This window comes from Coenobita brevimanus, chromosome 78, assembly GCF_032717465.1.
Source record: "Coenobita brevimanus isolate Jiangsu-jjx chromosome 78, ASM3271746v2, whole genome shotgun sequence".
In the NCBI taxonomy this organism is placed as follows: Eukaryota; Metazoa; Arthropoda; class Malacostraca; order Decapoda; family Coenobitidae; genus Coenobita; species Coenobita brevimanus.
The window spans coordinates 43,983,601-44,011,507 of record NC_137031.1 but is presented as its reverse complement, the minus strand read 5'-3'; the positions used below and the strand labels follow the sequence as shown (position 1 = coordinate 44,011,507).

General features: G+C 44.2%; 1 protein-coding gene across 1 annotated transcript in view; it reads right to left on the bottom strand.

The window, feature by feature from the left end:
- The window catches only part of LOC145408826 (mitochondrial amidoxime-reducing component 1-like), a 161,341-nt gene that overhangs the window by 128,377 nt on the left and 5,057 nt on the right, over positions 1-27,907 (bottom strand). The window contains exons 5-8 of the mRNA XM_080279470.1: positions 27,040-27,220; positions 25,931-26,136; positions 24,974-25,048; positions 23,260-23,371 (exon numbers count right to left, since the gene is read on the bottom strand). Coding sequence (XP_080135596.1) covers positions 23,260-23,371; positions 24,974-25,048; positions 25,931-26,136; positions 27,040-27,220 — 574 coding nt within the window. The remainder of the gene's footprint in view (positions 1-23,259; positions 23,372-24,973; positions 25,049-25,930; positions 26,137-27,039; positions 27,221-27,907) is intronic.

The window sequence follows — 27,907 nt, the reverse complement described above, 5'->3', positions numbered from 1 at the left end:
CACTCGACCAATCAGCGAGCACCAGAAGTTAAGGAGGGAAGGGATCTTATGTTGTCCTGTTGAGAAGCAACCACCTAGAAAATTTTATATGCCACAAAACGCTCCATTCCGGCCGGGGCCGGAGAGAGATACCGCAAAAAAATCATGAAATGTATTTTTGACGGTCTTTTTTAACGAGCACCGCTATATTAACATTACAGAATATTCATTGTGTGTGTTTATTAATCTTCAACATGACAAATAGATAGAAATAATATTAACAGGGCTTGGGATGGGGTAGGAATATTTTAGCCAACATTATGTGTGTTCTGCTGCTCATTTTGGAACACGTCCAAAATTTGAGAAGATTATTGGTCACAGTCAGGGAATTAGGCAGGATCCGTCGATTGTCATACATTAAACGAAGGACAGTCCAGTCCTTTATAAATTTCCATTGATAACCCTAAATAGTCCGTCATTAACTCCTTCATTAACTTACTAACTTCATGCCATTAACTAACTAACTTCTATAAACTAGTCCTCCATAATCCCAGCGTATTTTCCAGTATCAATAACCTATCTCAATATCCAAACCTATCTATCAGCATAACACCCTGTTCCAAGTATCTCAACCCTTCAGCATCCCTACCACTCACCCAGCATCCCCTACCGCGCTCTCAGCATCCCTACCCCACTGACAGCATCCCAAACCCGCTCGTAATATTACAACCCCACTCGCAGCATCCTTACCCCTCTCCCATAATCCATATCCATCTCTCGACATCCCAACTCGTCTCTGATTATAATTATCATTCCCCGACCATCCCTGCCCTACTGTCTGCATCCTTACCTCTCTGCAAGCATCCATACCCTCCTGTCTGAATCATTATCTCTACGAGCATCCCCTCCTGTCACCCAGCACTGTCATCCGTCTCTTACCATCCGTACCCCACTCCCAGCATCTCTCTCCAAAAATCCCTTACCCCTTCCTCGGCAACCAAATCCCTCTCACACCATCCTTATCCCTTTCACAGTATCCAGATCCCTCCCTGTCTGTCTATCTTATTATTGCCAGACGCTTTGAACCCGAAAGGGGTGGCCACAAACAAATCGCCTTCATGTCGCCCTGTCTCCCATCCATCCACTGCCCTGCTGCCAGCTCACACACCCCTCTCACATATACCTCTCCACGCCATGCCTCCACCTAATCTTTGGTCTCCCCTTCCATCTCCCACCTGCCACTCACTCAAATAAACTCTCCTCGTCAGTCTCGCGCTCTCCACATGGCCAAGCCACTGTCACAGCATCTACATTTTTCTCACAGCATCCACATGCCTCTGACAGCATCCAAATCCCTCTAACAGCACCCATACCGGCCTCAGAGCATCCACACCCATCTCATGGCATCCATACCCCTCCTCTCACACCATCCACAGCCTTCTCGCAGCATTCATACATCCCACACAGAGTCCATATCCTTCTAGGAGAATTCACATTACTTACATACCATCCATACCCTTCTCACAGAATTCTTTCCTTTTTCACAGCATCCCATCATCTCACACAACATCCAGACATTTTCTCAGTATCCTTACCCCTCTCTCAGCATCCCTACCCTTCTCTCAGTATCATTACGATACCTCCAGCATCCCTACCCTGCTGTCTACATCCTTACCTCTCTGCCAGCACCCCTACTTCGCTGTTTGCATCCTGACAGCACCTCTACATTGCTGTTTGCATCCTTACCTCTTTCCCAGAAACCATACTCGTCACACAGCATCCCTACCCTACTGCCTGTATCCTTATCTCTTTAACAGCGTCCTTACCCATCATCCAACATCCTGATCAAGCTAACACGTCACTACGTCCCTGCCAGCATCCCTACCCTGCTGTCTACATACTTACCTCTCCTAGCATCCCTACCTGTCATCCAGCATCCCTACCAAGCTGACACTGCTCTTGCTCTCTGTCAGCATTCCTACCACTCTGCTAGCATCCCTAGCCCGAGACTAGCATCCGTATCTCACTCTTAGCGTCACGATTCAGCAGTAGTATTAGCGGAAGTGGTTGTAGTAGTAGCAGTGGTATTAATTTTGGTTTAGTTGCTGTTGTAGTTGTAGCAGCAGCAGCAGCAGCAGTTGTAGTAATATAACCTTATGATTTGTTGCAATACTTGTCGTACCAGTAGTAGTTGAAGTAGTAGTGTTGATTGTGGTGGTTGTAGTGGTACTGTCAGCAAGAGAAGTGGAAATACCGGTAACGAATGGCGTACGTGTGCTGAGAATGAGACATTGGATGCAGGAAGATAGGTATGGATGCTGGGAGATGGGGTATGAATGGTGAGAGAGAGGTAGGGATGCTGGGACATAGGTAGGGGTGCTTGGAGATGGGTAGAGATGCTGGTTGAAGGGTGATGGTGCTGGGAGATGGGTTGGGATGCTGGGAGATGGGCAGGGATGCTGGGAGGTCGGTAGTGAAGCTGAGAGATAGGTGGGAATGCTGATAAATCTGTAGAGATGTTAATATATGGATAGGGATGCTGGCCGGTAGGGAGGTTGGGAGATGGGTGGGGATGCTGATAAATCGATTGAGATGCTAAGATATGAGTGGGGTTGCTGGTAGACCGTTAGGGAGGCTGGGAGATGGGTGGGGATGCTAGTGGATCGGTAGAGATACTGGAAGTTGGGTGGAGATACTGGTAGATCAGGAGGAATGATCGGTAAAGAAGTAGAGAGCTAAGAGAAAGACACTGATCTTAGGAAATGGAAACAGATGCTGGGAGATGGGTAAGGATGCTAGGAATGGGTCGGATGCTGAGAGAGGGGATGGCTTGCTGGGAGAGGGGCTGCGATAGTGAGGGAGTTATATTAGAATATGAGCTGGATACTGAGGACTGTCTATTTACACATTTCTAGTATTAATTTGGTAAATCACGGATTAATGGGGGCAACTAATATGAAATAATGAAGAGCTGGTCCATCCATTGTTTGATTTATGTCCTTCACCTGATCCTACCCTAATCCCCTGCGTGTGATCAAATAATCTGTTCTAATTTTGGACGTATTCTATAATTCGAATGAAGAACAAAAATAATCCTGATATGATACTCATTTACACCTATGACGGTCACAGAATCCTTCATCCTACGCATTCCCAAGCTCAGTTTGTATTATTTTTATCCATTTGGGACATTCACAATTTATATAACACTTTGTGAAACTTCGATGACCTTCAAATAGCGGTCTTCGTTGAAAGAATCACCGAGAAAACGACATTCTGTGTTCTTTTGTATTATCTCTGACCCCGGAATTCAGCGTTTTACGGCATATCAGCGTTTGCATGCTATTCCTTCTCAATAGGACAAGATCCCTTCCTTCAGTTGTGCTGCACGCTGATTCGGCGGCGATGATATCATTGTGCTGCCCATTCATTGGTTCACGATGATGTCACGATGGCCTCCATACCCTGACCCCTCCTACCAGTCACACCACAGTGGAAATCGAATGGCGTTTTAATTTTGCGACCCTGCCAATCTTCACTTATTACTATGACATACTACTAAAAACGTTATTTCCATGTTTTTAACGGCACTCTCGTATATAGAAAATTATAGAAACCAGACTAAGAAATCGAATTAATTCGAAAACTGATATTAAAATAGTTTGATAGGAAGGCATCAAAACTTCACACCCTCACACAACTGAACAAGCCCTAATACATCTCATCCAGCATCACAGTACATCTTATAGGCATCACACATGCTCATTTCCTAAGTCTAAAGATCGTCCAGTTGCAAATTCACATGAATTTCGTCAACAAAGAAACTTTATGGGTGGATTAGCGAAGGTAAAAAACGTCATGAACAACCACATTCCATTCACCACCATGCTTTGTGATTCGTACACCAAAGAAAACGGTTTAGGGGGAACTGAAAGAAAAGAAAACCCTCTTGGCTTCAAGAAAGCCGGAAAAGTTACGCAAGCATTGACAATCATGACTGTATGACCGGTCATTCGACGAGAAATCATAGCAAGAACGTCCTGATAGTAATATGGTACCCATATTACAAGTATCATGGCAATTATTACTGGAAAACTTGGACTATCAACTCGTACTGCAGCTACTACCCACACCGACCAATCAACGACACGAGCGTTGTGACGTCACTCGACCAATCAGCGAGCACCAGAAGTTAAGGAGGGAAGGGATCTTATGTTGTCCTGTTGAGAAGCAACCACCTGGAAAATTTTATATGCCACAAAACGCTCCATTCCGGCCGGGGCAGAGAGATACCGCAAAAAAATCATGAAATGTATTTTTGACGGTCTTTTTTAACGAGCACCGCTATATTAACGTTACAGAATATTCATTGTGTGTGTTTATTAATCTTCAACATGACAAATAGATAGAAATAATATTAACAGGGCTTGGGATGGGGTAGGAATATTTTAGCCAACATTATGTGTGTTCTGCTGCTCATTTGGAACACGTCCAAAATTTGAGAAGATTATTGGTCACAGTCAGGGAATTAGGCAGGATCCGTCGATTGTCATACATTAAACGAAGGACAGTCCAGTCCTTTATAAATTTCTATTGATAACCCTAAATAGTCCGTCATTAACTCCTTCATTAACTTACTAACTTCATGCCATTAACTTACTAACTTCTATAAACTAGTCCTCCATAATCCCAGCGTATTTTCCAGTATCAATAACCTATCTCAATATCCAAACCTATCTATCAGCATAACACCCTGTTCCAAGTATCTCAACCCTTCAGCATCCCTACCACTCACCCAGCATCCCCTACCGCGCTCTCAGCATCCCTACCCCACTGACAGCATCCCAAACCCGCTCGTAATATTACAACCCCACTCGCAGCATCCTTACCCCTCTCCCATAATCCATATCCATCTCTCGACATCCCAACTCGTCTCTGATTATAATTATCATTCCCCGACCATCCCTGCCCTACTGTCTGCATCCTTACCTCTCTGCAAGCATCCATACCCTCCTGTCTGAATCATTATCTCTACGAGCATCCCCTCCTGTCACCCAGCACTGTCATCCGTCTCTTACCATCCGTACCCCACTCCCAGCATCTCTCTCCAAAAATCCCTTACCCCTTCCTCGGCAACCAAATCCCTCTCACACCATCCTTATCCCTTTCACAGTATCCAGATCCCTCCCTGTCTGTCTATCTTATTATTGCCAGACGCTTTGAACCCGAAAGGGGTGGCCACAAACAAATCGCCTTCATGTCGCCCTGTCTCCCATCCATCCACTGCCCTGCTGCCAGCTCACACACCCCTCTCACATATACCTCTCCACGCCATGCCTCCACCTAATCTTTGGTCTCCCCTTCCATCTCCCACCTGCCACTCACTCAAATAAACTCTCCTCGTCAGTCTCGCGCTCTCCACATGGCCAAGCCACTGTCACAGCATCTACATTTTTCTCACAGCATCCACATGCCTCTGACAGCATCCAAATCCCTCTAACAGCACCCATACCGGCCTCAGAGCATCCACACCCATCTCATGGCATCCATACCCCTCCTCTCACACCATCCACAGCCTTCTCGCAGCATTCATACATCCCACACAGAGTCCATATCCTTCTAGGAGAATTCACATTACTTACATACCATCCATACCCTTCTCACAGAATTCTTTCCTTTTTCACAGCATCCCATCATCTCACACAACATCCAGACATTTTCTCAGTATCCTTACCCCTCTCTCAGCATCCCTACCCTTCTCTCAGTATCATTACGATACCTCCAGCATCCCTACCCTGCTGTCTACATCCTTACCTCTCTGCCAGCACCCCTACTTCGCTGTTTGCATCCTGACAGCACCTCTACATTGCTGTTTGCATCCTTACCTCTTTCCCAGAAACCATACTCGTCACACAGCATCCCTACCCTACTGCCTGTATCCTTATCTCTTTAACAGCGTCCTTACCCATCATCCAACATCCTGATCAAGCTAACACGTCACTACGTCCCTGCCAGCATCCCTACCCTGCTGTCTACATACTTACCTCTCCTAGCATCCCTACCTGTCATCCAGCATCCCTACCAAGCTGACACTGCTCTTGCTCTCTGTCAGCATTCCTACCACTCTGCTAGCATCCCTAGCCCGAGACTAGCATCCGTATCTCACTCTTAGCGTCACGATTCAGCAGTAGTATTAGCGGAAGTGGTTGTAGTAGTAGCAGTGGTATTAATTTTGGTTTAGTTGCTGTTGTAGTTGTAGCAGCAGCAGCAGCAGCAGTTGTAGTAATATAACCTTATGATTTGTTGCAATACTTGTCGTACCAGTAGTAGTTGAAGTAGTAGTGTTGATTGTGGTGGTTGTAGTGGTACTGTCAGCAAGAGAAGTGGAAATACCGGTAACGAATGGCGTACGTGTGCTGAGAATGAGACATTGGATGCAGGAAGATAGGTATGGATGCTGGGAGATGGGGTATGAATGGTGAGAGAGAGGTAGGGATGCTGGGACATAGGTAGGGGTGCTTGGAGATGGGTAGAGATGCTGGTTGAAGGGTGATGGTGCTGGGAGATGGGTTGGGATGCTGGGAGATGGGCAGGGATGCTGGGAGGTCGGTAGTGAAGCTGAGAGATAGGTGGGAATGCTGATAAATCTGTAGAGATGTTAATATATGGATAGGGATGCTGGCCGGTAGGGAGGTTGGGAGATGGGTGGGGATGCTGATAAATCGATTGAGATGCTAAGATATGAGTGGGGTTGCTGGTAGACCGTTAGGGAGGCTGGGAGATGGGTGGGGATGCTAGTGGATCGGTAGAGATACTGGAAGTTGGGTGGAGATACTGGTAGATCAGGAGGAATGATCGGTAAAGAAGTAGAGAGCTAAGAGAAAGACACTGATCTTAGGAAATGGAAACAGATGCTGGGAGATGGGTAAGGATGCTAGGAATGGGTCGGATGCTGAGAGAGGGGATGGCTTGCTGGGAGAGGGGCTGCGATAGTGAGGGAGTTATATTAGAATATGAGCTGGATACTGAGGACTGTCTATTTACACATTTCTAGTATTAATTTGGTAAATCACGGATTAATGGGGGTAACTAATATGAAATAATGAAGAGCTGGTCCATCCATTGTTTGATTTATGTCCTTCACCTGATCCTACCCTAATCCCCTGCGTGTGATCAAATAATCTGTTCTAATTTTGGACGTATTCTATAATTCGAATGAAGAACAAAAATAATCCTGATATGATACTCATTTACACCTATGACGGTCACAGAATCCTTCATCCTACTCATTCCCAAGCTCAGTTTGTATTATTTTTATCCATTTGGGACATTCACAATTTATATAACACTTTGTGAAACTTCGATGACCTTCAAATGGCGGTCTTCGTTGAAAGAATCACCGAGAAAACGACATTCTGTGTTGTTTTGTATTATCTCTGACCCCGGAATTCAGCGTTTTACGGCATATCAGCGTTTGCATGCTATTCCTTCTCAATAGGACAAGATCCCTTCCTTCAGTTTTGCTGCACGCTGATTCGGCGGAGATGATATCATTGTGCTGCCCATTCATTGGTTCACGATAATGTCACGATGGCCTCCATACCCTGACCCCTCCTACCAGTCACACCACAGTGGAAATCGAATGGCGTTTTAATTTTGCGACCCTGCCAATCTTCACTTATTACTATGACATACTACTGAAAACGTTATTTCCATGTTTTTAACGGCACTCTCGTATATAGAAATTTATAGAAACCAGACTAAGAAATCGAATGAATTCGAAAACTGATATTAAAATAGTTTGGTAGGAAGGCATCAAAACTTCACACCCTCACACAACTGAACAAGCCCTTATACATCTCATCCAGCATCACAGTACATCTTATAGGCATCACACATGCTCATTTCCTAAGTCTAAAGATCGTCCAGTTGCAAATTCACATGAATTTCGTCAACAAAGAAACTTTATGGGTGGATTAGCGAAGGTAAAAAACGTCATGAACAACCACATTCCATTCACCACCATGCTTTGTGATTCGTACACCAAAGAAAACGGTTTAGGGGGGACTGAAAGAAAAGAAAACCCTCTTGGCTTCAAGAAAGCCGGAAAAGTTACGCAAGCATTGACAATCATGACTGTATGACCGGTCATTCGACGAGAAATCATAGCAAGAACGTCCTGATAGTAATATGGTACCCATATTACAAGTATCATGGCAATTATTACTGGAAAACTTGGACTATCAACTCGTATTCCAGCTACTACCCACACCGACCAATCAACGACACGAGCGTTGTGACGTCACTCGACCAATCAGCGAGCACCAGAAGTTAAGGAGGGAAGGGATCTTATGTTGTCCTGTTGAGAAGCAACCACCTAGAAAATTTTATATGCCACAAAACGCTCCATTCCGGCCGGGGCAGAGAGATACCGCAAAAAAATCATGAAATGTATTTTTGACGGTCTTTTTTAACGAGCACCGCTATATTAACGTTACAGAATATTCATTGTGTGTGTTTATTAATCTTCAACATGACAAATAGATAGAAATAATATTAACAGGGCTTGGGATGGGGTAGGAATATTTTAGCCAACATTATGTGTGTTCTGCTGCTCATTTGGAACACGTCCAAAATTTGAGAAGATTATTGGTCACAGTCAGGGAATTAGGCAGGATCCGTCGATTGTCATACATTAAACGAAGGACAGTCCAGTCCTTTATAAATTTCTATTGATAACCCTAAATAGTCCGTCATTAACTCCTTCATTAACTTACTAACTTCATGCCATTAACTTACTAACTTCTATAAACTAGTCCTCCATAATCCCAGCGTATTTTCCAGGATCAATAACCTATCTCAATATCCAAACCTATCTATCAGCATAACACCCTGTTCCAAGTATCTCAACCCTTCAGCATCCCTACCACTCACCCAGCATCCCCTACCGCGCTCTCAGCATCCCTACCCCACTGACAGCATCCCAAACCCGCTCGTAATATTACAACCCCACTCGCAGCATCCTTACCCCTCTCCCATAATCCATATCCATCTCTCGACATCCCAACTCGTCTCTGATTATAATTATCATTCCCCGACCATCCCTGCCCTACTGTCTGCATCCTTACCTCTCTGCAAGCATCCATACCCTCCTGTCTGAATCATTATCTCTACGAGCATCCCCTCCTGTCACCCAGCACTGTCATCCGTCTCTTACCATCCGTACCCCACTCCCAGCATCTCTCTCCAAAAATCCCTTACCCCTTCCTCGGCAACCAAATCCCTCTCACACCATCCTTATCCCTTTCACAGTATCCAGATCCCTCCCTGTCTGTCTATCTTATTATTGCCAGACGCTTTGAACCCGAAAGGGGTGGCCACAAACAAATCGCCTTCATGTCGCCCTGTCTCCCATCCATCCACTGCCCTGCTGCCAGCTCACACACCCCTCTCACATATACCTCTCCACGCCATGCCTCCACCTAATCTTTGGTCTCCCCTTCCATCTCCCACCTGCCACTCACTCAAATAAACTCTCCTCGTCAGTCTCGCGCTCTCCACATGGCCAAGCCACTGTCACAGCATCTACATTTTTCTCACAGCATCCACATGCCTCTGACAGCATCCAAATCCCTCTAACAGCACCCATACCGGCCTCAGAGCATCCACACCCATCTCATGGCATCCATACCCCTCCTCTCACACCATCCACAGCCTTCTCGCAGCATTCATACATCCCACACAGAGTCCATATCCTTCTAGGAGAATTCACATTACTTACATACCATCCATACCCTTCTCACAGAATTCTTTCCTTTTTCACAGCATCCCATCATCTCACACAACATCCAGACATTTTCTCAGTATCCTTACCCCTCTCTCAGCATCCATACCCTTCTCTCACTATCATTACGATACCTCCAGCATCCATACCCTTCTCTCAGTATCATTACGATACCTCCAGCATCCCTACCCTGCTGTCTACATCCTTACCTCTCTGCCAGCACCCCTACTTCGCTGTTTGCATCCTGACAGCACCTCTACATTGCTGTTTGCATCCTTACCTCTTTCCCAGAAACCATACTCGTCACACAGCATCCCTACCCTACTGCCTGTATCCTTATCTCTTTAACAGCGTCCTTACCCATCATCCAACATCCTGATCAAGCTAACACGTCACTACATCCCTGCCAGCATCCCTACCCTGCTCTCTACATACTTACCTCTCCTAGCATCCCTACCTGTCATCCAGCATCCCTACCAAGCTGACACTGCTCTTGCTCTCTGTCAGCATTCCTACCACTCTGCTAGCATCCCTAGCCCGAGACTAGCATCCGTATCTCACTCTTAGCGTCACGATTCAGCAGTAGTATTAGCGGAAGTAGTTGTAGTAGTAGCAGTGGTATTAATTTTGGTTTAGTTGCTGTTGCAGTTGTAGCAGCAGCAGCAGCAGCAGCTGTAGTAATATAACCTTATGATTTGTTGCAATACTTGTCGTACCAGTAGTAGTTGAAGTAGTAGTGTTGATTGTGGTGGTTGTAGTGGTACTGTCAGCAAGAGAAGTGGAAATACCGGTAACGAATGGCGTACGTGTGCTGAGAATGAGACATTGGATGCAGGAAGATAGGTATGGATGCTGGGAGATGGGGTATGAATGGTGAGAGAGAGGTAGGGATGCTGGGACATAGGTAGGGGTGCTTGGAGATGGGTAGAGATGCTGGTTGAAGGGTGATGGTGCTGGGAGATGGGTTGGGATGCTGGGAGATGGGCAGGGATGCTGGGAGGTCGGTAGTGAAGCTGAGAGATAGGTGGGAATGCTGATAAATCTGTAGAGATGTTAATATATGGATAGGGATGCTGGCCGGTAGGGAGGTTGGGAGATGGGTGGGGATGCTGATAAATCGATTGAGATGCTAAGATATGAGTGGGGTTGCTGGTAGACCGTTAGGGAGGCTGGGAGATGGGTGGGGATGCTAGTGGATCGGTAGAGATACTGGAAGTTGGGTGGAGATACTGGTAGATCAGGAGGAATGATCGGTAAAGAAGTAGAGAGCTAAGAGAAAGACACTGATCTTAGGAAATGGAAACAGATGCTGGGAGATGGGTAAGGATGCTAGGAATGGGTCGGATGCTGAGAGAGGGGATGGCTTGCTGGGAGAGGGGCTGCAATAGTGAGGGAGTTATATTAGAATATGAGCTGGATACTGAGGACTGTCTATTTACACATTTCTAGTATTAATTTGGTAAATCACGGATTAATGGGGGTAACTAATATGAAATAATGAAGAGCTGGTCCATCCATTGTTTAATTTATGTCCTTCACCTGATCCTACCCTAATCCCCTGCGTGTGATCAAATAATCTGTTCTAATTTTGGACGTATTCTATAATTCGAATGAAGACCAAAAATAATCCTGATATGATACTCATTTACACCTATGACGGTCACAGAATCCTTCATCCTACGCATTCCCAAGCTCAGTTTGTATTATTTTTATCCATTTGGGACATTCACAATTTATATAACACTTTGTGAAACTTCGATGACCTTCATATAGCGGTCTTCGTTGAAAGAATCACCGAGAAAACGACATTCTGTGTTGTTTTGTATTATCTCTGACCCCGGAATTCAGCGTTTTACGGCATATCAGCGTTTGCATGCTATTCCTTCTCAATAGGACAAGATCCCTTCCTTCAGTTGTGCTGCACGCTGATTCGGCGGCGATGATATCATTGTGCTGCCCATTCATTGGTTCACGATGATGTCACGATGGCCTCCATACCCTGACCCCTCCTACCAGTCACACCACAGTGGAAATCGAATGGCGTTTTAATTTTGCGACCCTGCCAATCTTCACTTATTACTATGACATACTACTGAAAACGTTATTTCCATGTTTTTAACGGCACTCTCGTATATAGAAAATTATAGAAACCAGACTAAGAAATCGAATGAATTCGAAAACTGATATTAAAATAGTTTGGTAGGAAGGCATCAAAACTTCACACCCTCACACCACTGAACAAGCCCTTATACATCTCATCCAGCATCACAGTACATCTTATAGGCATCACACATGCTCATTTCCTAAGTCTAAAGATCGTCCAGTTGCAAATTCACATGAATTTCGTCAACAAAGAAACTTTATGGGTGGATTAGCGAAGGTAAAAAACGTCATGAACAACCACATTCCATTCACCACCATGCTTTGTGATTCGTACACCAAAGAAAACGGTTTAGGGGGGACTGAAAGAAAAGAAAACCCTCTTGGCTTCAAGAAAGCCGGAAAAGTTACGCAAGCATTGACAATCATGACTCTATGACCGGTCATTCGACGAGAAATCATAGCAAGAACGTCCTGATAGTTATATGGTACCCATATTACAAGTATCATGGCAATTATTACTGGAAAACTTGGACTATCAACTCGTATTGCAGCTACTACCCACACCGACCAATCAACGACACGAGCGTTGTGACGTCACTCGACCAATCAGCGAGCACCAGAAGTTAAGGAGGGAAGGGATCTTATGTTGTCCTGTTGAGAAGCAACCACCTGGAAAATTTTATATGCCACAAAACGCTCCATTCCGGCCGGGGCCGGAGAGAGATACCGCAAAAAAATCATGAAATGTATTTTTGACGGTCTTTTTTAACGAGCACCGCTATATTAACGTTACAGAATATTCATTGTGTGTGTTTATTAATCTTCAACATGACAAATAGATAGAAATAATATTAACAGGGCTTGGGATGGGGTAGGAATATTTTAGCCAACATTATGTGTGTTCTGCTGCTCATTTGGAACACGTCCAAAATTTGAGAAGATTATTGGTCACAGTCAGGGAATTAGGCAGGATCCGTCGATTGTCATACATTAAACGAAGGACAGTCCAGTCCTCTATTAATTTCTATTGATAACCCTAAATAGTCCGTCATTAACTCCTTCATTAACTTACTAACTTCATGCCATTAACTTACTAACTTCTATAAACTAGTCCTCCATAATCCCATCGTATTTTCCAGGATCAATAACCTATCTCAATATCCAAACCTATCTATCAGCATAACACCCTGTTCCAAGTATCTCAACCCTTCAGCATCCCTACCACTCACCCAGCATCCCCTACCGCGCTCTCAGCATCCCTACCCCACTGACAGCATCCCAAACCCGCTCGTAATATTACAACCCCACTCGCAGCATCCTTACCCCTCTCCCATAATCCATATCCATCTCTCGACATCCCAACTCGTCTCTGATTATAATTATCATTCCCCGACCATCCCTGCCCTACTGTCTGCATCCTTACCTCTCTGCAAGCATCCATACCCTCCTGTCTGAATCATTATCTCTACGAGCATCCCCTCCTGTCACCCAGCACTGTCATCCGTCTCTTACCATCCGTACCCCACTCCCAGCATCTCTCTCCAAAAATCCCTTACCCCTTCCTCGGCAACCAAATCCCTCTCACACCATCCTTATCCCTTTCACAGTATCCAGATCCCTCCCTGTCTGTCTATCTTATTATTGCCAGACGCTTTGAACCCGAAAGGGGTGGCCACAAACAAATCGCCTTCATGTCGCCCTGTCTCCCATCCATCCACTGCCCTGCTGCCAGCTCACACACCCCTCTCACATATACCTCTCCACGCCATGCCTCCACCTAATCTTTGGTCTCCCCTTCCATCTCCCACCTGCCACTCACTTAAATAAACTCTCCTCGTCAGTCTCGCGCTCTCCACATGGCCAAGCCACTGTCACAGCATCTACATTTTTCTCACAGCATCCACATGCCTCTGACAGCATCCAAATCCCTCTAACAGCACCCATACCGGCCTCAGAGCATCCACACCCATCTCATGGCATCCATACCCCTCCTCTCACACCATCCACAGCCTTCTCACAGCATTCATACATCCCACACAGAGTCCATATCCTTCTAGGAGAATTCACATTACTTTCATACCATCCATACCCTTCTCACAGAATTCTTTCCTTTTTCACAGCATCCCATCATCTCACACAACATCCAGACATTTTCTCAGTATCCTTACCCCTCTCTCAGCATCCATACCCTTCTCTCAGTATCATTACGATACCTCCAGCATCCCTACCCTGCTGTCTACATCTTTACCTCTCTGCCAGCACCCCTACTTCGCTGTTTGCATCCTGACAGCACCTCTACATTGCTGTTTGCATCCTTACCTCTTTCCCAGAAACCATACTCGTCACACAGCATCCCTACCCTACTGCCTGTATCCTTATCTCTTTAACAGCGTCCTTACTCATCCAACATCCTGATCAAGCTAACACGTCACTACATCCCTGCCAGCATCCCTACCCTGCTTTCTACATACTTACCTCTCCTAGCATCCCTACCTGTCATCCAGCATCCCAACCAAGCTGACACTGCTTTTGCTCTCTGTCAGCATTCCTACCACTCTGCTAGCATCCCTAGCCCGAGACTAGCATCCGTATCTCACTCTTAGCGTCACGATTCAGCAGTAGTATTAGCGGAAGTAGTTGTAGTTGTAGCTGTGGTATTAATTTTGGTTTAGTTGCTGTTGTAGTTGTAGCAGCAGCAGCAGTAGCTGTGGTAATATAACCTTATGATTTGTTGCAATACTTGTCGTACCAGTAGTAGTTGAAGTAGTAGTGTTGATTGTGGTGGTTGTAGTGGTACTGTCAGCAAGAGAAGTGGAAATACCGGTAACGAATGGCGTACGTGTGCTGAGAATGAGACATTGGATGCAGGAAGATAGGTATGGATGCTGGGAGATGGGGTATGAATGGTGAGAGAGAGGTAGGGATGCTGGGACATAGGTAGGGGTGCTTGGAGATGGGTAGAGATGCTGGTTGAAAGGTGATGGTGCTGGGAGATGGGTTGGAATGCTGGGAGATGGGCAGGGATGCTGGGAGGTCGGTAGTGAAGCTGAGAGATAGGTGGAAATGCTGATAAATCTATAGAGATGTTAATATATGGATAGGGATGCTGGCCGGTAGGGAGGTTGGGAGATGGGTGGGGATGCTGATAAATCGATTGAGATGCTAAGATATGAGTGGGGTTGCTGGTAGACCGTTAGGGAGGCTGGGAGATGGGTGGGGATGCTAGTGGATCGGTAGAGATACTGGAAGTTGGGTGGAGATACTGGTAGATCAGGAGGAATGATCGGTAAAGAAGTAGAGAGCTAAGAGAAAGACACTGATCTTAGGAAATGGAAACAGATGCTGGGAGATGGGTAAGGATGCTAGGAATGGGTCGGATGCTGAGAGAGGGAATGGCTTGCTGGGAGAGGGGCTGCGATAGTGAGGGAGTTATATTAGAATATGAGCTGGATACTGAGGACTTTCTATTTACACATTTCTAGTATTAATTTGGTAAATCACGGATTAATGGGGGTAACTAATATGAAGTAATGAAGAGCTGGTCCATCCATTGTTTAATTTATGTCCTTCACCTGATCCTACCCTAATCCCCTGCGTGTGATCAAATAATCTGTTCTAATTTTGGACGTATTCTATAATTCGAATGAAGACCAAAAATAATCCTGATATGATACTCATTTACACCTATGACGGTCACAGAATCCTTCATCCTACGCATTCCCAAGGTCAGTGTGTATTATTTTTATCCATTTGGGACATTCACAATTTATATAACACTTTGTGAAACTTCGATGACCTTCATATAGCGGTTTTCGTTGAAAAAATCACCGAGAAAACGACATTCTGTGTTGTTTTGTATTATCTCTGACCCCGGAATTCAGCGTTTTACGGTATATCAGCGTTCGCATGCTATTCCTTCTCAATAGGACAAGATCCCTTCCTTCAGTTGTGCTGCACGCTGATTCGTCGGCGATGATATCATTGTGCTGCCCATTCATTGGTTCACGATGATGTCACGATGGCCTCCATACCCTGACCCCTCCTACCAGTCACACCACAGTGGAAATCGAATGGCGTTTTAATTTTGCGACCCTGCCAATCTTCACTTATTACTATGACATACTACTGAAAATGTTATTTCCATGTTTTTAACGGCACTCTCGTATATAGAAAATTATAGAAACCAGACTAAGAAATCGAATTAATTCGAAAACTGATATTAAAATAGTTTGGTAGTAAGGCATCAAAACTTCACACCCTCACACCACTGAACAAGCCCTTATACATCTCATCCAGCATCACAGTACATCTTATAGGCATCACACATGCTCATTTCCTAAGTCTAAAGATCGTCCAGTTGCAAATTCACATGAATTTCGTCAACAAAGAAACTTTATGGGTGGATTAGCGAAGGTAAAAAACGTCATGAACAACCACATTCCATTCACCACCATGCTTTGTGATTCGTACACCAAAGAAAACGGTTTAGGGGGGACTGAAAGAAAAGAAAACCCTCTTGGCTTCAAGAAAGCCGGAAAAGTTACACAAGCATTGACAATCATGACTGTATGACCGGTCATTCGACGAGAAATCATAGCAAGAACGTCCTGATAGTAATATGGTACCCATATTACAAGTGTCATGGCAATTATTACTGGAAAACTTGGACTATCAACTCGTATTGCAGCTACTACCCACACCGACCAATCAACGACACGAGCGTTGTGACGTCACTCGACCAATCAGCGAGCACCAGAAGTTAAGGAGGGAAGGGATCTTATGTTGTCCTGTTGAGAAGCAACCACCTGGAAAATTTTTTATGCCACAAAACGCTCCATTCCGGCCGGGGCCGGAGAGAGAGATACCGCAAAAAAAATCATGAAATGTATTTTTGACGGTCTTTTTTAACGAGCACCGCTATATTAACGTTACAGAATAATCATTGTGTGTGTTCATTAATCTTCAACATGACAAATAGATAGAAATAATATTAATATAATATATAAATGGAAGTAGGAATACTTATATTATTATTTTTTTTTTCTTTTACTTTTCCGACTCTGGGCAAAGGCTTCAGTGCCTATTCACAAGTCCCAGCATTCCTCCTTGGGGCCCAATAGTCCTCCTACATCTCCACATGTCACCACTTCGGCGCTAACACCCACAGTCCATATTGAATGCATGCTAAGGCTGTCTCATACAGGACTGGTGTATTGGTATTAGCGTGGGTACTTTTATGACATGTCGGGGGGTCATCTGGTAGATCAGAAAAGTCTGTCTTTTATGAAATTCAAATCCTTAAACCGTTCCCTGTCCGAGCCGAGATTCGATCCTGGGTCCATTAGGACTGCAGGCCGCCTCTCTACGGATTCAGCCACCTAAATACATTAAAGCAAGGCTATGCATAACAATTATACAGCACAGGGTTGTGTATAAATTAATACAGTTGTTTTACAGAGAGAATTTAAATGTGCTATGGCGCACCAGGATTCTTTTGGCAGTATATCAATGTGTCGTGACACTCTGGTTAGGGAGCAGTCTAGCAGTCAGCTAAACTTCGAGTATGATATTCAGCACAGTGTTCAAGGGAAGAGGGGGCCCGTTGTCAATTATCTTGCCCCGGCCTGGTGATGACTGTCGGCGTCCTTGAGACAGACAGACAGACAGACAGACACACAGAGACAGAGACAGACAAACAGAGATTGAGACAGACAGACAGATAGAGGGAGGGAGGGAGTGACTGTGCGAGTGAGTGATTGTGAGAATGTGAGAGAGTGAATGTGTGTGAGACTATGAGTGAATGAGCGAGTGTGTGAGGGAGCAAGAGCACAGGAGTAAGGGAGGGAGTGAGAGTGAATGAATAGGAAAGGGAGTGGGGATGTGGGTTAATGAATGAATAAAGAAGCAATACAAACAGACAGATAGACAGAGAGGGTACGACTGAATGATTGCGAGGGTGAGTTGACGAGAGTGTGTGTGTGTGTGTGTGTGTGTGTGTGTGTGAGGGGGGGGGAGGGAGGGAGAAGAAGGAGGGGGGGGGTACGACCGAATAAGGGTGAGGATGAAGGAAAAAGGGTTAGTTAGTCAGTGTGCAAACGAGTGAACGAGCGGCAGAAAAGTGGGTGAGTGGGTGAGTGAGAGAGAGAATGAGTAGGCGAGTCAAGAGTGAGTGGGTGAGTAAGCATGCAAGCGGAAGAGTTACAGAAGGATCATGACTAAGTGGCCGTGAGGGTGTATGAAAAAGGTTGAGTCAGTTGATGTAAAAGCGAGTCAACAAATGGAAGAATGAAAGTGTGTGAGTGAGCGTGAGCGTGTCATTCAGTAAGCAAACAGGAGAGTGACGGGAAACATGAGTACGCCAAAAGATGAGTGAAAAGGTTAAAGAAATCATCAGTTAATGACAGGTGCCAGTATTTTGACACAGAGCTTGAGAGTGAGTGAATGATTGCGTGAATGGATGAGTGAAAGGCGTGTGTGTGAAAACCAGGGAGCATGGACACAAGTGAAAGAATGGCACTGTATGTGTATGACCGAGAGGAGGAAACAGAAGCGACGGAAATAACGTGAAGAGAGAGAGAGAGGGGAGGGGGGGCGGAGGAGAGAAAGGAAATGAATATCCAGGAAATACAGAGAAAGACTGGTTGAATTAGAGATGGAGTGTGGATACAAGAGAGTAAGAACAAAGTAAGATTGTGAGTGGATTATGAATGTTGAAATTAGTGGTTAGGGGTAGGAAAATAAGGAGACCTGTAAGCGAAAGACATGTGTGAAAAATGTGTGGAGTAATGAAAATAAGAGGAGAATGGAGAATATAAGAATGGAAAGAAGAGATTATAACTAAATAAAAAACATAATAGAAGGATAAATAGAAAATAAATGGTAAAAGATAATGGTAAATGAGAAAATGTAAAGAGGAAGTGCTAAGAGAGAAGTAGAGTGAAGAAAACAAGTGAATAATAAAAAGCTGAAATATAGTGAATATCCGAAAGCGAAGAAAATAACTGAGTAAGCGAGCGAAAGGAAGGGACGAGAAGCAAGAATGAATAAGAGAAAAGAAATGAGTACAAAGGGAAAATCTAGCAAATAAGTGGCACACTGGTATGCAGAACACCCAACACTGCAACACAAAACGCAACACTGGAACAAACTATAGAACCTGATAACACTGGAATAGGTTGTCTTTCCATTTAGTTTCAATTACAGGAAGATAATATGTGGCAGCTGCACCCCACAGCCATCCTGAACTTGGTAAACGAATCTTGCAGAATGACAAAGTGACTGACAGGGACGCGGAAAAAATAAACCATGAAATATACTTCTGGAAATGTAGGGAATAGGATCTGAATAGAAAGTACAAGCAACAGATCGGATGCAGAAGTTTAGGAAGAGAACTAACAAGAGAAATTATAAACAAAAGAAAAGGCTGACATAGGAATAACTGGGCGAAACACACTTAGAAATTAATGCAGTATATTTCTATCGTAATAATAAAAACTTAGGTCATGCTTTCCGTCTCCCCCAAAACACGTACGGTTGGTAAAAAGTCCTGTCGCCTCTCTTGCTTCTCTTGCCATGGAATTTGACGATCAGCTCCATGAAATCCGTCATAACTGATACTAATGACTTCATATGGACATCCTTTTCTTCCTCATATGACCTCTTGTCTCCCTCCCTCTCTGTCCCTTTCCTTCCTGTTCATCTCATCTCTCCCTTTCTCCCCGTCACCTCACATCTAATTGCTCTTTACCATCTTCTTTTCTCCATTTGCCTCATGTCTCTCCTTTCGCCCCATTTACTTCCTAGCTTTCCTTTCGCTCCTTTTCCCTTTCTCACTTTCTTCCCTACCTCTCTCTTTTCGTCCCATTTACTTCCTAACTTTCCATTCCCTCCTTTTCCCTTTCTCACTTCTTCCCTATCTCACTTCCTTCCTTTCTCTTTCTTTTTTTCTCCCCTTCCCTTTCTCCTTTCCACCCTATCCCCTTCTTTCCTCCCTCTCTCTTCCTCCCTCTCATCCCTCCTTTTTCCTTTCTCACTTCCTCCCTTTCTCAATTTTTTCCTTTCTTTTTTTCCTTCCTTTCCCTTTCTCATTTCCATCCTATCCATTTCCACTTCCTTTTCTTCTTTCCTTTTCTCTTCCTCCCTCTAATCCTACCCCACCCCGTGTCCCCAGCCCCACTTAGCATACCTAACGATGACAACATCTCGTCTGTCTTTGAGCATCAACTTTATAATCATCTTAAAGCTCTCCACAGCTGCTCCTACATTGACAACGCCAACATTTCAGAACAGACAAGGAAATTTATGTAAAACTTTTGTTTGCCTTTCCGTTGAAGTTGAGAAACTGTATTTCAATAATTCATTGCAGAAGGGAAAATATTGTTTTGGGGGGGAGGAAGATTAAAAGAGGGATTATTAATCTTTGTGTAAGTTTTCAGTTACATGGCTAGAGATATTTTTGTGAAGGGATAACCAACAAAAGTAAAATTAATCCTGGGAGATAAAAGAGTATGTGAAGGATAAGTTCGTTAGCATGAATGTTAAGCAGGTTACATGATTACCTTATTTCTTTACACCTACAACGTTTTGATACCAAATAACTCAGGAATATACGATCTAAACTTGCCCAGACTAATATTACAGAGTATCATCATAGAGGTAGATGGGGGCGCCCATCTTCCTGTCTGTCGATGCAGTGGTGCCTTCAGGTGACTCTGCACTGAGTGACTAGGCAAATGGTTTCTTGTAAACAAGGAATCAAATTACTGTACTTGGTGGTAACCATATAACCAAAAGACGCTTGGTAACCTAGTGGGCTAGGACGCTCCAGCCGGACTTGGCTGGCAAGGGTATACATACGAGGATTGATTAGGGCTAATTGTTCACATGGTACCACAAAGAGGCGGGTGAGACTGTTTATCCCCGCAATAAATGTTGGCACTGTGTAGCCTAGCCCCGGGCTGCTGCACTCCTGATGGAGAAAAAAAAAAGGATAGCAAGTGGATGGATCACCATAACACACTCTTCACCAAATCTCGGGAGACCAGGTAGTTCAGTACGTAGGCCACACCCGACCCGCCACAGGAACACCATGGGTTCGATTCCTAGGCTGGTCAGACTCTTGGATGAAGTTTGTTTCTCTTATGACCCTGTTTACCCACCACTACAATTGGAGATGGAGGTAAATTTGTCTGTAGCATGCCGTATTTTAGGGGAAAGTTGGGACTTCGTTTAAAAGTATTTATACTCGTGTATTGCCCGCCCTAATCACCCTCGCTTAGTCGAAAGGCACTCATCCTAAATTAGAGTATATATCTGTGGTATTATTACTCCGTACAATGTACTAGGGTCTGAGGAAATTACTGTATCCATACGTATACTAACATGAAACCCCCCATCAGGAATATGTTCCGTGAGGGAATTTTAATAACAATCATCGACCCTCCCCGCAACGCACGAAAAATAGCCCGGTAGCGTGGAAGAGAAGCGTTATGTATGGCCCACCCTTCATATATCCGGATCAGTGTTGGGATCGTACTTACAAAAACCCCAGCCGGTTTACAAGAGTAACAAGACTGCAAAACAGCTAAAATTTATCTCAAATAGTTTGGTTTTTCATTCTTGGGTCAGCCATTTGATTGTGGCCTAAATTTACTAAATAATACCTGTCTGACATCTGTGGATGAAAATAAGCCTAGTAAGTCCTGTGTATTTTTAGACTGATTAATTCGAGTGAAAAACGAATAACTGGACAGGGGGGTTAACTGTACCAGAAACATCATGAATATATTGAGGTTGACTGAAATAGACCTGACGTGGCTTAAATGGATGTAAATGAACCTGATAATTATGTCCTGAAACCTAATGCCTTGAACCGTTCCTGACTTGCCTCTGACAAGATTGGACCTAAATAGACATGAAATAAAGCCCGAACATGAGCCCATTCACACTGACCATTGGGTTTATTTGCTCAGGATTAACCCCTTGAATCCAGTGACGTATTTGGTAGCGTCCACACGTGTACTCGAATGTGTGTTGGCAACACAGCTGGCAACATGTTTGGATACATGTATGCAGCAGTCTTTGGACAGATGTATGCAAATATGTTTCGGTGCCGCTTTGAACACTGGCAGCAGAGGCGAAGGAGTAAGTGTCCATACCAGGCAGCTGAGACTTGATCATGATGTTGCCAACATGATCTGGACGCTGCTGTTCCCAACATGTTTGCAGCGTGTTCGTTACTGTGTTGCTTACATGTTGCCAACACCTCTTCGAGCAAACGTGTGGACGAGCCCTTTCGTAGCTTATTCTCACTACTAGACCAATATATCCTATAGGACAAACTTTTCGAACTGGAAGGGTTAGACATGGCCTTCATTCAACCCTTCCCTATGTCAGATCTCCCTCATGCTTAATAAAATCGTCCGGTGGTTGCCTGGTTACCTTATTAAAAACACCCAAGCACTGAGGGGGTTAGTTCAGATAGGAATATCCTGGCCTGTTTCCGATATTCCGAACACTTTCTGCTGCAACGGAAATAAGCGTTTTGAGAGAGCACTTGTTACTTTGTGTGTAGTGGAAATGTAGGCCCTATTCTAGGTGGCATAGGAGGCTTCGTAGCACCTCATGCTTAGTGATTTTCTTTGCATATTACACATAAGCACTATGCTATACGTTATTTATCACTTTCATGCCAAAACAATATCAGTAATATAGACGAAAATATTGAGGGTTAAGGGGCTGAATAATCACCAAGGAAGAGGTGCTACGAAATCTCAAGAGCCAGTTTGAATAAGACCATGAGAGTGATTAATCCTCTCTTGCCCTCGGAAGAAGAGACTTTTTCTTGCAGGGCAGTCTGTAAGTTTGACACAGTATTCCTTTTTAAAGGACTTGTTGCGTCACATCCGGAAGTTTATAAAAAACACCCAATAAGGATTTACAGTCAATCTCAGTACAGTAATAATACTTTAATCTTTAACAAACCACAATGACCGAAGCAACATAAGAACAACATTCTGGTTTACAAAAAGTATCAAAAATTGCATATTCATTCAATACATTTTTATAAGTACTTCCTTATCCTTTAAATCCTCCAGTTACAGCATTAAGCTCTCCAATCCATGACGTATTGCCTTCTTATAGTCACCAGTTCTATTCATCCTTGGATCTTTGAACAGAAGTTTGACCTGGCGGAGTTAGATATAGCTTTCAATAACCTTCTTACAACAGGAGGTCTCTCCCAAATTCAATTAAATGAAGGAAACACGTCATTGAATCGAAAGGATTTGAGCTTTTCTATATATCCCTCTAATTCATTTGATCCAAATGCCTGTTGTATTATGCTTTTAGAAGATAGAGATATGTGGGTTGGCTGAAGTGGTAGCTGCCATTACCTTGTAGCCCACCTCGATGTCGCCCTCCTTGTCCAGAGCAAAGTTGGCCCCGAATACTGGGTGAAGATTCCAGCGCAGGGCCAGCTTACGAGGCTCACTGATCCTGCGGTATCTGCCAGAGTATGAAGGACAAAGTTAACGGCGACAGGGCTAATGGCGACTGGGCTAATGGGGACTGGGCTAATGAGGACTGGGCTAATGAGGACTGGGCTAATGAGGAAATGGCTAATGGGGAAAGGGTTAATGGGGAAAGGGCTAATGGGCAGTAGGTCAACTCTGGGACAGTCTTCTCCATCTGTATTTCCTACTGTCTGACCTCGTCTGTCAAACGCAGTGTGTCCAGGCATCTCGAAATGAACAGATCTTGAACGTGGCTCTCCGTTATCTTGTTTCTGCTTCTTTTTTTTTCTTGGAGGAAACAATCTTATAGGCTTCTGGCCTTTGGTTCCTTCTTCCATGCATTAGAAAAAAAAAAAGTTAATAGAGACAGACTCACTCGTAACATGAATTAATATTTTCCAGACCGTGAGTGGGTTCGTTTTAGATTTACGCTGATCCCATGGTTCTAAAATTGGGGAGGGGGCGGGGGGGACAGTTGATGAGAACAGTGACTAACACTCCCACGCTTCTATGACTCACTCGCAGCAGGAATTTAATATATTTTTCCAGACACGAGACTGTTCATTGTATTATTACACAGATCAGAGTACCTCACTAAATAACATCGAGTTGACCTGTGGGGGTGAGATCTTCTCCCAAGTTCTTACGATACAGGGAAAAACTAAAACTGGTACAATAGATCGAACAACTTAGAGTTCAGCCATCTGTTGATCAAGGCTTATACAAATAATGTAAAATGTGTCTATTGTACATGCTAAATTTTTATTATGCATGCAAAATGTATGCACATTTACGACGAAAGGTTTTATTCAGTTCACTCATTTATCACGGTCAAGGAGGTTTAGCTCGTTATTAAACAAGATAACTGCCAGAGAGTCGGACTGATTAAAATAAGGAAGAGATCTTTGTCCAGGACTGGTCTGGCTTAAGCTGCTGATGATGATGGTGCTGATGTATGCAAGGAGTAATGCTTGTTTATCTCTCTTGCCCGAAGACAATTTTTTGGCTAATTCTTCCAGACTTTACAATTTTATGTAACGTGATATTCCCCTACGATTCTATGCAACTTACGTGATATTTCTCTGAAGTGTCGGGGTTAATGTGTGCTTTAACTCCCTTCAGATTTAAAAAAACATATTCTAAGGTAAATAAATTCCTCTAAAGATATCAAGAATTACAGTCTCAGTTTCGCATTACGGTTGGAAATGTAGGTATTCTTATGCAGTGCTCAGTTCTCCTTAACCCCCTCCCCCCAGTCTCCATACCCCCCTATCCCCACCCCCTCTCAGTACCCACCCCCTCCTCCTGTCTCCACACACCCATCCTGACAACAACAGCTCGTCTCCTTATAAAAAAAAAAAAAAAAAAAAAAAAAAAAAATCCATTCTCAGATTTGTCAGATTTTTAAGATTTTGGTTTCCCCCTTGTCCCTTTTCACTAATTTGGGGACCTGGATGTAACAACGACCACTGGAAGCTATGAAAGGGGAAAATTGCTAGCATGAGCTGATTAGCCTGTCTGAATGAGCGTAACGTAGTCTACAGGCATTAATTTGGGCCCCCACCCGTACCCCCGTTGTCACCAATGTACTCACTGCTTGAGGGTGGTGAGGGGCTCTTGGGTGGGGTGGCGTTCCCCTGTGTCTGGGCTGAATGTGGTGAACACGCACCTGTAGAGAGAAAGATAAAAATACTGACAGACAGACAGACAGACCCAGACAGACAGACACAGACAGACAGACACAGACAGACAGACACAGACAGACAGACACAGACAGACAGACACAGAGACAGAAGGAGACAGAGATAAAGATGGACTACAGATAAAGATAGAAGAGAGATAGAAGGGACACTGGAGAAACAAAACGGAGATAATGAGAGAAAAAGTAAACAGCGGGGAAACAGAAAGATGACCAAGGAGGCAAGGGAAATAGAAGGGAGACAGAAGGGAGACAAGGGAAATAGAACAGAGACAGAGACAAAGACAGAGAGACAAAGACAAACAATGGTAGAGGGAGACGGAGAGAAATAAGCAAGGTCCTGCGCACGAATGAAAGAAACCAGTCTAAATGAACATAAAGAAAAATAAATAAAAGTGCACGACCAAATATTTTTCATACAGGCCTCAGACACCCACGACTAACAACTGCTTAATTATAGGTACGTACCCATTTATGTGCAGTAGGAATTTAATGCCATACACCATTAACAGGATTAACGTTCCTAAGAAAAACATCTAACGCTACCCATCTCACATATTTACTCCTCATGAAGACTAACCAAGAGCAACTCTTTCACATGGGTTAATTTTCCTTAACACGACATCTAAAGCCATCAACCTTTCACAGGGTTCTATCTTCCTGACAGCCACCTCTGAAGCCATCACATCTCAAGTCACATTTAAAGCCACCATCCTTACTCGTACACAGGGTCTAGTCTTCCTCAGAACAACATCTGAGCCACCACACCAAAGCCAAAACCAACAACCTTTCAAGGGGATTATTAATCTTCTGAGAACCACATCGAAAGCCACTATATCCAAACTCACCAACCTTTCACAAGGCTTAATCTTCCTCAGGACCACATCCCCGATTTTGAGAGCCACCCACGAGTCCTCGGCGAAGGCAGTCGCAGTGCCCCCCACCACGATGTTGGGCCTAAACTGCGCCATGGTTACGGAGGAGACAAGGCGGGTGTTGAGGTCGTCCAGGGAGGCTTGGTTCGTAACGAGGAAGGCAGTCGTGTCCGCGTAGTACACCTGCACAGGGAGGGAGTATGGGAGGGGTGTTATATTAGAGTGGAGAGCTTATATTTGCTAGGGAAGATCTATGATTGTTAGGGACTATGTGTGTGTGTGTGTGTGTGTGTGTGTGTGTGTGTGTGTGTGTGTGTGTGTGTGTGTGTGTGTGTGTGTGTGTGTGTGTGTGTGTGTGTGTGTGTGTGTGTGTGTGTGTGTGTGTGTGTGTGTGTGTGTGTGTGTGTGTGTGTGTGTGTGTGTGTGTGTGTGTGTGTGTGTGTGTGTGTGTGTGTGTGTGTGTGTGTGTGTGTGTGTGTGTGTGTGTGTGTGTGTGTGTGTGTGTGTGTGTGTGTGTGTGTGTGTGTGTGTGTGTGTGTGTGTGTGTGTGTGTGTGTGTGTGTGTGTGTGTGTGTGTGTGTGTGTGTGTGTGTGTGTGTGTGTGTGTGTGTGTGTGTGTGTGTGTGTGTGTGTGTGTGTGTGTGTGTGTGTGTGTGTGTGTGTGTGTGTGTGTGTGTGTGTGTGTGTGTGTGTGTGTGTGTGTGTGTGTGTGTGTGTGTGTGTGTGTGTGTGTGTCTGTGTGTGTGTGTGTGTGTGTGTGTGTGTGTGTGTGTGTGTGTGTGTGTGTGTGTGTGTGTGTGTGTGTGTGTGTGTGTGTGTGTGTGTGTGTGTGTGTGTGTGTGTGTGTGTGTGTACAGAGAGAAAGAAAGAAAGAGAGAGAGAGAAAGAAAGAGAAAGAGAAAGAGAAAGAGAAAGAGAGAGAGAGAGAGAGAGAGAGAGAGAGACGGACAGACAGACAAGAGCGCAATTCTGTTCGAAAATGATCCTATAAATATCAGCATCATTATTGACTACCATCTTCAATCCCACAACGAACTATATATTATCATCAATATTTACTCCATTTACAAGTCCATCGTAACTTACCGTGTCTGATTCTCTTATCTGTGGGAAGTTATAGTAGGGTAACCTGGGTGTCGAGTTAATTCTCATGACGTCGCCCTTGTAGATGAGTCTCACTTTGGACTCCCCCTTAAACAGTACCATACTCAGCCACTCGGCCACCTCATCCCCGCAGTCCACGCCACGCACTTTACGGTCCCACACCCTGCATACACAGAGAATACAGATGCTTATTAACATTTATTATTATCAGCACCATCACCATTATCATCATGTCACCATCAATCACCACCACCAGATTCACCTCAATCCCCATCACCAGACTCACCACCACATTCACCATTAGAATCACCACCATTACCATTTGAAAATGATAGTCACCATCATCATTTACCCATCATTTCAGCATCACCATTTTATCATTTTTGAAGTTGGTTCAATATCAGTGTCTGAGTTTAACATGGTTCTTAAGCATCCCCATAACTAACATTGTACAGTGTAATGTTAGACAGACTGATTACATATGTAGAAATATAACACATGTAAAGAGGCAGATGGTATCAGAGGTCAAAACAATGGTGGATGGAAAAATGGCTAAAAACAGTTCCTATTATTGTGAGTCTGTGTTCGGAGAAGTCTTGAAAGTGAATGTGAAGAAAAGCAAGGACGCGGCTGCTGATAAATGGAACTAATAATGAGTTGTGCTGTCGAAAGGAGAGAGACTAAGATGTGGAACGGTCAAATGCCTAAATACAGAAACAAAACAGCCATGGACAGGGTGTGGAAATCACACACACACACACACACACACACACACACACACACACACACACACACACACACACACACACACACACACACACACACACACACACACACACACACACACACA